The 11353-nt window shown below is 48.7% G+C and overlaps 1 protein-coding gene across 1 annotated transcript; it reads left to right on the top strand.

The window, feature by feature from the left end:
* Positions 1-142: 142 nt before the first annotated feature.
* LOC123069004 (putative D-cysteine desulfhydrase 1, mitochondrial) lies at positions 143-8134 on the top strand. Its single transcript, XM_044491721.1, has 9 exons — positions 143-406; positions 556-621; positions 5741-5935; positions 6024-6134; positions 6530-6621; positions 7265-7354; positions 7487-7544; positions 7615-7728; positions 8039-8134. Exons 1-9 carry the CDS (start codon positions 206-208, stop codon positions 8132-8134), a joined length of 1023 nt encoding a protein of 340 aa, XP_044347656.1. The 5' UTR covers positions 143-205.
* The last annotated feature ends 3219 nt before the right edge of the window (positions 8135-11353 follow it).

Genomic DNA, 11353 nt, shown 5'->3' with positions numbered 1-11353 from the left:
CACAATTAACATACATTGTAGCTATAGGTTTCTGTATCTCCACGTCAAAAATAAGTTATGTTCTGCTCATAGGTGCTTTAATTTACTCTGTCTTTGTTAGTCAACTTTTATCTAAGTAAGCTTAGGTTGGCTTACAGGCATGCATTGTTTAGGAAAACGTTAACTGGTAACGATCGATCGACCAGGGAAACAATCTTCCAAAGCAATGGTACCCAATACTTCCATTCTCCGATTGTTCTCTCCTCACGTCGCAATCCACCGCTGGACCTCGACATCGGCCTACAGAGTGGCTCATACTTCTTCCGCATCCCAGATCAGCAGCTTCCTTTCTAAAAGGGTCTATACGCCGCCGCCTTGGGCTTCAGACCTCTCCGTCATCCCATCCCACAACTACACCCTCGGCCAAGTAAGCTTTGCTATTCCTCGCAAAAAAAAAGAGTAAGCTTTGCTATCTCTACTTGGACTGATTAGTATGCAGATTTAAAATAGTTTAAAGTGACAAAAGAATGTGGAATGGTTAAGTCTAATGTATTTCCTTTTTTGTAATCAAAACAGTTTCCAACTCCAATTCACAAATGGAACCTCCCCAATTTGCCAAAAGGCACAGAAGTATGGATCAAGGTGAAACACAAGAACCACTACTTTGTTCAATTTCCAAAATTTGAGATACTTCATGGTTAGCTTTTTAGTACTATGTCAAGGGCCTCGGTGCCCAAGACAGCAGGACCTCGACTACGTAGTTCGTAGTCGCGGTGGATAGGAGCGCTAGGGTTTTTGCCTGGCTGCTCTATGATGCGGGAGGAGAAGATAGAAGGAAATAACTTTATTGCTTGTCCCTAAAGGGTGCTAACTATCTGATATATAAAGGCCCCATGGGCTAATAACAAACTAGAAACCTATACGAAACAAACTAGTCTAGGAACTAATGTGCCCGGATCAGGACTCCTGTCCAGCCTGCGCCTTGCCTGATGCGGCCGTCGGCTGCTCCTGGCCGCGCGGCCCACGTCTGTAAGACGTGCCCCACATGACATCTCTCCCCCCCTCGACGAGCAGCTCGTCCTCGAGCTGAAAAGCGGGGTAGCGCTCGACGAAACTGTCAAGATCCTCCCATGTAGCTGACGAAGCTGCTTCACCCTTCCAGTGGACGAGTAGCTGGCGAACGCCGCGTGCTAGGCGCGCACGAGTCACGCGCTCTGGTTCTGGAACAGCCGCCCCGTTGTGGATCGAAGGCAATCCCGGCGGTGTAGTTGGAGGAATGCCGAAGAACTTCTTGAGGAGGCCCACGTGGAACACGTCATGGAGGCGCGAGCGTGCCGGAAGCTCAAGACGGTATGCCACGTCGTTGATCACTTCTGAAATGCGGTACGGCCCATAGAATCGTGGCTTGAGCTTGCCCCTGGTTGGCAAGTTGAGAGAGGACGCGGCGCGCTGTCGAAGGCGAAGCCAAACCCAATCGCCCACCTCATGCCGAATGTCCCGATGACGTCTGTCGTAGTAGGACTTATAGACCGCCTGTGCCTGTTGTAGACGATAGCGGACGTCCTCGATAAGTTCGTCGCGCTCAGCCATGCTCCTGGCCACTGCAGCTACCCGTGTGTCGCCGGGCTCGTAAGAGCGAATAGTGGGAGGGTCACGGCCATACACAAGCTTGAACGGAGTCTCTTGGGTTGCTGTCTGGTAGGCGGTGTTGTATATGTACTCAGCCCAGGGAAGCCACCGGAGCCACTGCTTGGGACGATCCCCGGTAAGACACCGTAAATACATCACAATGATCTTGTTAGCAGCCTCCGTTTGACCATCCGACTGCGGGTGAAATGCTGACGTCATGTGCAGCTTTGTCCCCGTGAGGCGCATGAGCTCTCGCCAAAAAGCGGAGGTGAAGACGGGGTCGCGGTCAGAGACCATGGACTGCGGCACGCCATGGAGACGAACAACCTCAGCGAAGAACACCTGTGCCACTGACTCTGCCGTGTATGGGTGGGCTAACGCCACAAAATGGCAATACTTGCTGAAGCGATCCACCACGGTGAGGATGACAGACTTCCCGCCTACTCGAGGAAGCGCTTCCACGAAGTCGATGCCGATGTCAGTCCACACGCCCGTGGGCACCGGCAGCGGCAGTAGCAGCCCAGCGGGGTGCAAGTGCTCGGACTTGTACCGCTGGCAAGTACCGCAATTGCGGACGTACTCCTGCATCGTCTTGCGAAGGTTAGGTGCGTGGAAATCGCGGCGCAGACGATGCAATGTGCGCAGGACGCCTTCATGCCCATCATCGTGCACGGCACTGAGAATCTCCTGGAGTAGCGGGGATGACGGCAGAATGTAGAGGTGGCCGTTGAAAGTAACGAGGCCGTCGGAGAGCGCCCAAGGCTGTTGCCGCGCACCTGCCGTGATATCCTCCCGCAGTGTGACGAGCGCCGGATCAGTGGACGTCGCTTGCCGGAGGCGATTGATGAAGTCGAAACGAGGCCCCGAGACCGCCATGATCGTCGTCTCCTCCGTGTCGCGGTGGGAAAGTGCATCCGCCACCGTGTTGGTACTACCTGCCTTGTACTCCACCGTAAAGTCGAATCCCAGGAGTTTGCCAACCCAATGATGTTGCGGGATGGTGGCCAAACGCTGGTCAAGCAGAAATTTGAGGCTGTAATGATCTGTTTTTACCACAAACTGGCGCCCCCATAGGTACGGCCTCCAGTGGCGAATCGCGAGCACCAGGCCGATGAGTTCCCGTTCATACGCTGCCAGGGAACGGTGACGTGGCGCGGCTGGCCGGCTAAAGAAAGCCACCGGGTGGTGGTCCTGAAGAAGAACGGCCCCGAAACCGTACGTCGATGCGTCACACTCGACGATGAACGGCCGTGTAAAATCCGGTAACGCGAGGACGGGAGCCGTGGTGATTGCCGTCTTGAGGGTGTTAAAAGCTGCTGCCGCCTCCGGCGACCAAGAGAAACCATCCTTGCGAAGGAGGGCCGTCAGGGGCGCGGCAACCACGCCAAAGTCCTTGACAAACTTGCGGTAGTACCCCGCAAGGCCGAGAAAGCCCCGAACCGCGCGCGCCGAGCGTGGTTGCGGCCAGTCCGCCACTGCCTGCACCTTTTCCGGATCCATGGCCACGCCTGCAGCAGAGATGGTGTGACCCAGGTATGCGATTGATTCAACGGCGAACGCGCATTTGGAGCGCTTGACGAAGAGCCGGTGCTGGTGCAGGACCGTGAAGACGGTGCGCACATGTCGGAGATGGTCAGCCCATGTCTCGCTGAAAATGAGGATGTCGTCAAAGAAGACGAGAACAAAACGGCGCAGGTATGGCCGCAGCAGATCATTCATGAGGGCCTGGAACGTGGCCGGCGCGTTGCAGAGTCCGAACGGCATCACCAGAAACTCGTATAGGCCGTCATGAGTACGGAAAGCTGTCTTCGGGATGTCCTCCGCACGCATCCGCACCTGGTGGTAGCCGGAACGTAAATCGAGCTTGGTGAAGAAACGAGCGTGCCGTAGCTCGTCGAGGAGTTCGTCCACCACCGGAATCGGGAACGCATTCTTGACAGTAATGGCGTTCAGGGCGCGATAATCGATGCAGAAGCGCCAGGACCTGTCGGCCTTGCGGACCAGCAGTACCGGGGACGAGAATGCGGAACAACTCGCACGGATGATACCTTGGGCGAGCATGGCGGCGCACTGACGCTCCAGCTCGTCCTTGTGCGCGGCCGGGTATCGATACGGACGGACGGCCACCGGGGCGGAACCAGGTAGCAGGGTGATGCCGTGATCGCGGCTGCGGGGCGGTGGCACGCCGGAGGGGTCGGCGAAGATGCCGTCGAACTCGGTGATGATGGCGTCCAGGAAGTCGCGGCCGCTGCATGATTTTAGGGCTGGCCCGTCCGGTCCTGCAATGCCGTGCCAGCACACCCTATGGCCCCGCCGCCAGAATGTCATGGAGAGGGCTCGAAAATCCCACAGGATCGGACCGAGCGACGCCAGCCACTGCGTGCCCAGGACGATGTCGTAGCCCGCGAGCGGCAAGGCGAGGAAATCCTCCGTGAACTCCTCGTGGCCGATGCGGAAGGGCACGACGCGGTACGCGCCCTGGCACGGAACGCGCTCGCCGTTGGCCACCGTGACGCGCATCTTCTCTGTGGTGGGGGGCGGTAACGTAGCACGAGCGGCCGCCTCTTCGGCGATGAAGTTGTGGGTGGAGCCTGAATCGATCAGGGCGAGGAGGGAGACACCTCCGAGAGTAATCTGCATCTGCATGGTTTCACTCGTGCGCACGCCGGCGATCGCGTGGAGCGAGATTTGAGGGTCGGCCCGCGATGCATCATCAGTGGCGGAGGCCGCGTCGTCGTCGTCGTCGTCCGGCGCTAAGTCGAGGAGAAAGATGCGCTGGCACACGCGGTTGTGGCCCCTGCCAAACTTCTCGTTACAGTTGAAGCAAAGGCCCAGGCGACGGTGTTCCTCCATCTCTGTCTGGGAGAGACGCTTGATTGGGCGTCCGTCCGGCAGATTGTGGCCCTGCTGAGGTGCGGCTGGTGGGGCCGGAGCGGGGGGCGCAAGGCGTGGTCCTGGTGTCGGCAGGATGCCCTTCTGTGGAAAACGCACCGGTGGCGCGGCGGAAAGCGCGCACTGGTCGCGCAGCTCCAATTTGCGGGCGAGGCTCATGGCGACGGCGAGGGACTGTGGGTTATGGATCTCCACGTCGAGGCTGAGGGGTGGCTGGAGTCCCGCGGTGAAGATCTGCACTTTCTGTGTCTCGGATAAGGTGCCTGCCCGGGGAAGGAGTGCCTCAAACCGCTCCTGGAAGTCGACGACGGACGTCGTGCGTTTGCACGCCATTAGTTCGCCCAGCGGGTTAGCGCGCAGCGGTGGCCCGAAGCGGAGATTGAGCAGCTCGGAGAAGCGGCGCCACAGAGGTGTGCCCTCGTCGCGCTGGACCTGCATATACCATAGTTGGGCAGGACCCTCGAGATTGTAGGACGCCATCCACACCTTCTCCTCCTCGGCGATCCGTTGTTGATGGAAGAAGGACTCGCATCTGTTGATGAAGGTGAGCGGATCAGACTTGTCGTCGAACTTGGGGAAGTCCATCTTCTGGAACCTGGGCGGCCGATCATTGTGGTGCTGCCCATCATGGGCGGCGGCAGCGCTGGACGAAGAGGAGGACTTGTCCTTCTGGAGTGCGGTGACGGACGACTGCAGGGACGTCACCGTGGCCGTCAAGGCCTCGATCATCTTAGCCAGATCCGCGGTGGTCGGTTCTGCCATGCCGGAAGTGACCGAGGCGGCAGCGGATTGTGGCGATGTCGGGGAGCTGGGCGCGGACACAGGGGGGAAAGCGGCCGGCGGATGGAGCGTGGACGAGGAGGAGGATCGCCTGGAACCTGATACCAAGTTGTCAAGGGCCTCGGTGCCCAAGACAGCAGGACCTCGACTACGTAGTTCGTAGTCGCGGTGGATAGGAGCGCTAGGGTTTTTGCCTGGCTGCTCTATGATGCGGGAGGAGAAGATAGAAGGAAATAACTTTATTGCTTGTCCCTAAAGGGTGCTAACTATCTGATATATAAAGGCCCCATGGGCTAATAACAAACTAGAAACCTATACGAAACAAACTAGTCTAGGAACTAATGTGCCCGGATCAGGACTCCTGTCCAGCCTGCGCCTTGCCTGATGCGGCCGTCGGCTGCCCCACATGACATACTATTTGCATTTCGGTCCTGATGTCGATATTTTTGGGAGACTGTAGCGGGATGATCTCACTGGCATGGAACTGAGCGGGAATAAAGTTCGGAAGCTCGAATTTCTGATGGCAGATGCCGTTGCACAGGGTGCCGATTGTGTTATCACTATCGGTGGTATCCAGAGCAACCATTGCCGAGCGACTGCCGTCGCTGCCAAGTACGTTAATCTTGATTGCTATCTGGTACTTGTTACCTCCAAGGTAAGTTGTGTTCCTGTGAGTGAAATTGATAAAACGCTTCTGTGGCAATGCATTTCCTTTTTACTTGGTTTGCCTGGGATGTTTTCAGCTTCTTGTGAACGAAGATCCTGGTTTGGTTGGTAATCTCCTTGTCGAGAGATTATTGGGAGCGCACATTGACCTTGTCTCGAAAAGAGATTTTGTTAAAATTGGGGGTTTGGTATGCTCTCCTCTATGATGTGTTATGTTTTGGTGGTTTGTGATTTTAATAGTTGTGTTTGATAATTTTGCCAAATCCTTGTCCATACACGAGTCTTACTCATTATTCATGCTTAATAAGATATGCTTTTATTTGCTAAAAGATAACCACATTAAATAGCATGTGTTTTGTTATTGTTTCAGATCATAATACTTGGTACTATCATTTTTTTGTCCTTTGAATTTTTTGATGGTATATATTGTCTATTCTTTTGATACATGTAGTACAGCTTTTTGCATCGGTTCCTTCATAGCCTCATTGATTAGTTTTTCCTATACCTAGAATTATTTGTTATGTTGTACCTCTTGTATTGCTCAAGAAGTTCTCCAATCACAATATGTATTTATCTGTTATAGGCTTTAACTGACTTGCTAAAAAAGAGGCTTTTGGAAAAAGGACGGAAGCCATATGTGATTTCTGGTGGTGGATCCAACTCATTGGGAGATTGGTATGATCTTATATGTGATGATAGCTGCTAAAACTACAATTTTGTTCTCTTACGTTCCTTCTTATATCGTAGTTTTAGGTTTCCTCTAGGATTGATATTCTTGGATTGATGGTTGTCTTACATTCCTGTATTAGAAAGTCTAGGATTATAGGAGTCATACTCTAGGAGTTATTATTGTGATAGGAAAGGTTAAGGGTATAAGCATCCACTATATAAAGATACCATGTGTCTTACCTTTGAGAAATACAAGAACCATTTTATTATCTCCCAAATATTCTTTCACCTAGCCTATGTCTTATCTAATTTCACAACATACCTCATTGAGAAAATAGTTATTATCGACCTCTTTGAGGTGGACTTGGCCTCTACTACTCATGTAAGCATAAGTGCCTGGATAGGATCTCATACCATGGCTAACCAGTGGCATAAATAGTGGCTTGTTGTGTTCAATATGCATACAAGGTTGTAGAAAATATTAGTGTTGTGAAGACACTAAAATTTTCATTATGCAAACTGAATGTAAGATTACTTACGGTAAAAGGAATAGCTGGAGTCAAAAGGGCCTTCGAAAAATTTTTATTGACAATTTAGTTTATACCATTCAATCTTACACGTGTAACGTGTAGGTGCCTTGCTCTTACAGGGGATATATTGAAGCAGTAAGGGAGATTGAGCAGCAAATTCAGTTATCTGGTGATGTTCAGTTTGATGACATTGTTGTTGCATGCGGCAGGTATTTCGGTGCCCCCTGCCGTTTTTTACATTATATGAGTAATTTTGTTTACATGTTTTCTGTTGTTTCATGTGTACATCGGAAGTTGTTATATTGTCACTTGATGATTTATCATGATTGAACTTTGTGCAGTGGTGGAACCGTTGCTGGTCTTGCTTTAGGATCACAATTGAGTAGCATAAAGGCAAAAGTATAAGCTTTCTTTAGCTATTTTCTTATCTTGCTGATGTCTCCATACTAATCATCCACTTGTACGATAGGTCCATGGATTCTCTGTTTGTTATAACCCTGGATACTTCTATGACAATGTACAAGGTCTCATTGATGGACTTCAACCTGATTTGAATTCCCATGATATAGTCAGGATTGAAGATGTGAGTATATGTTGTATAACCGTATTGTTTGAGGATATTGAGAAGGAGTTCATCGCTAGTTCTCTCGCATGTGGCCCTCTTGATAGTATGGTTTTCCGTAAACTCAATGTGAATATTTATCCACTAAAATCCTAGAAGATTACAAACTAAGAACCTTGGCTACAACCATCTTGAAGAATAAAATCCCTTTGCTATTTTTTGTGTGGCTAGTTTGTTCATTTCCCAGTATCGCTTCTGTGATGGAACACTTCTATAAAGAATGAATTCATCTATTTATGTTAGTCAAATTTGTGAATATTTTGCTTGATAGGCTAAGGGCTTAGGCTATGCCATGAGCACACCTGAAGAGCTTAAATTTGTGAAGGATATAGCTGCAGCAACAGGCATTGTGCTTGATCCAGTCTAAGGTGCAATATTTTTTTTCTTTTATGTGTGACATGACATTTGATATCATGCATGCTGGTCCTTTCGTCTAAGCGAAAGTATGCTTAATGAGGACATGCACGGTTTTGTTTTTTATAGCGGCAAGGCAGCGTGTGTTATGCTGAAAGACATGTCCAACAATCCAACCAAGTGGGAAGGGCGGAAGGTCCTCTTTGTCCATACTGGTGGTCTCCTTGGGTTGTATGATAAGGTGGATCAGTTGTCATGTTTGGCTGGGAGATGGCGCAAAATGGACCTTGAAGAATTGATCCATGCAAAGGGGGAATGGCGGACCCAGGAACTTGTTGAAGCTTAGGCGGCAAACTACAAATCTGAGCGCTGAGGATGCTATTTTTATGTCAAAACCGCCCCAAAAATCACGCGAGTTATGATGTTTGGCTATGTTCACATGCACTTTCATCATAGGGGGTTATCATGATAGAGAACAAGTATTAATTTAGTTTCTAGGAGTCGAGGAAAAAAGTATCAATGGAAGTGTATTTGTTCCAACAGTTTGCTGCAACCGTTTTCTGTGTGCCCTGCCTGTCCTTGGGGATAGCTTGGCTGCTTACACGGTGTTGGTGCCCAGCTGAGGCTCCAAATATCGTGTTTGTACTACGTACATGTTTATCCATCCGTCGACGATGCTCCAAATTGACTTACTCCCAGCGGCAGGATTGCCAACCTTTATACAAGAGTGCCTTGCTAATCGATATTATACGCTATGTAATTTTTTTCATAGTTATACATGTCTCGTTCATATCATAAAGATTAAAATACAAGTCACGTAAGGACCGTCATGACAAAACTGAAAAGATAGCAGAACATTTTTAAGCTTGACACTAACACCCGTCACGTGCCTCCGGCACCACCACAGCAGCCACCGAAAAAAAGAAAGATGGATCACCTCCTTACCCGAGCTCTACGTGGTTCAATCGCTGATATGCAACTTTACAGACCTCCAAGATGGCTCACCAAAAGTGAAGTCATTATCGTTGAATGACTTAGACCGGGGCAACGCCCCGAACACGTCATCGAACTTCAGATCTGGGACCCCACCACGACTAAAACGCCGAAGGAGAAACCATATCTGTCATCCATGAACCACGAACCCAACACGCGTTCCGGCTTCCAGATGTCGCCGATGCAGGACACAATCTGTGTAATTACCACAAAGGACACCAAAAGTAAAAACTACATCCAGATCCGTAGAACACCTAGCGACGACTACAAGCACTGGAGGAAGCCGAAGGCACGCCGACGTCATCCCCCTCCCCCCACCACCCTTATCGGAGTCGGGCAAACCTTGTTGTAGTAGACAGTTGAAAATTCGTCGTGCCAAGGCTTTATAGGACCAGCGCACTAGAACAGCAACCGCTGCCGATGAAGAGATGCGTAGATCGAAAGTGTCTAACTAGTAGACACACGAACAAAGACGAATAAAGACTGGATTCATGTGGATCCATCGAAGAAAAATGCCGACTGAATTCCATGAGATCCACCGGAGACAAATCTCCACATGCCCTTCGATGACGCTAGAAGCACCACCGAACAGGGACTAGGCGGGAAGAACCTTATTCCATCTTCAGAGAGTCGTCATTGCCTCACCTCTCTAAACAGGACACAAACCCTAACAAAACTCAAAAAAGCACCTAAAAACGAAGCCCTTCCCGGGACAACGACCGAGATCCACCACGCCTTCCTGGCCCTAAGACCACATGAGACGAGGTAGACCGGTGGCGCCGCTGGCACGAGGCACGAGAAACTCTAGGAGGCCGGGTGCCTCGGTACGAGCGAGCGAAGGGGTACGCACAAAACCGGCTCTATATGCATGGCGGCAAACCAAAGCTCAAACCCCTTCCGCTCTAGACTTGCAATGGCAACGGAAAAACTCCTTTGTCCATCATGAATTCGAAAAAGTTAACGGAATTTGGAAATCATGAAATTGAAAAGTTCATCAATTTTGATAAATAAAAAGTTCATCGAATTTGTAAAAAAGTTTATGGATTTGAAAAGGTTAATCAATTTTGAAAAATAAGTTCACAGATTAAAAAAAATTCACAGATCTGGAAAAAAGTCGTTGATTTAAAAAATATAATCATGAATTTGAAAAAAAAACGCAAATTCTAGAGAAAAAAGTCATAAATTGGCAAATGGTTGTGGATTTGAACATATTCATGCTTTTGGAAAAATTTCACGTGTTTTGAAAAAATGGTTCATGAATTTGAAATGAGTTCCCGATTTGAAGTAATAATCCAAATTTGAAAAAAAATCATGCATATAAAATATTAAAAGGAAAGAAAACTAAAAATAAAAAGTAAAGGAAATTAGAAACCAAAAAGAAAAACGAGATGAAAACCAGTCTAGAAATCCATCAAAAACTTGCAGAAGCTTCCAAAGGCTTCCCAAAACTGGTTGAGGAACCTTCTAAAAGCTTTCCAAAACCAGAAGCTTTCCGCTTGTGCTTGCGATCATGGGCAGACCCATTCAAAACATACAAAGTGAGTGGTGTGCGACTTTTACCAATTGCATTTTAACTGGCGCAACGGGCTCTAAATAGGAGCTGTGGCGCAAGTGATAGTTCGATCGATCGATCATTACCAAATTCGTTCGATTTGGAAAGCTCCCAGATCGAACGTCAGGTCTATATCGGGGCCCAATTTAATCACAAGTCAATTTGGACTTTTTGAAACAGCCGACCAATTTTGTCGTAACTTTTCGAAAAAAAACAATAAAATTGGTAGTTTTCTGAAATCCAACCCAAATTATGTTTGCTTTATGCTACTAGCAAAAGGGCTGATGTGTCGCAACGGGATGAAAAAATCATAATCTCCAATGAGTATGACCACATTTTGTTCACATCTCGTCAAATCATTTTCAAATTTTGTTCATAAATGCAAGAAAATGTTCCCTTTTTAAAATTGATCACAAATTGAAGCAATGTTCACATTTTTGGAAAAATATCGTGTTGGTACAAAAAATTGGTAATTCAAAGAGTTATTCCAAATTTCAAGAAATGTTCTAAAAAACAAATAATATTCCTATCTACCCCGGCAGTTAATTCTTCAACATTCACACGGGTATTGTAGGCATTTTCTTTTGAATTGGCAACATTTCTAGAATGGCTGAATTGTTTTTTGGAAATTGCTGTAACAGTTTTTGAAATTCACGAACATTTTTTAATTGAATGAACAATTTTTGA

Source organism: Triticum aestivum, chromosome 3B (genome assembly GCF_018294505.1).
Source record: "Triticum aestivum cultivar Chinese Spring chromosome 3B, IWGSC CS RefSeq v2.1, whole genome shotgun sequence".
Classification (NCBI taxonomy): Eukaryota; Viridiplantae; Streptophyta; class Magnoliopsida; order Poales; family Poaceae; genus Triticum; species Triticum aestivum.
Note: the sequence above shows the minus strand (reverse complement) of the source record. Positions and strands in the feature narration are given on the sequence as shown.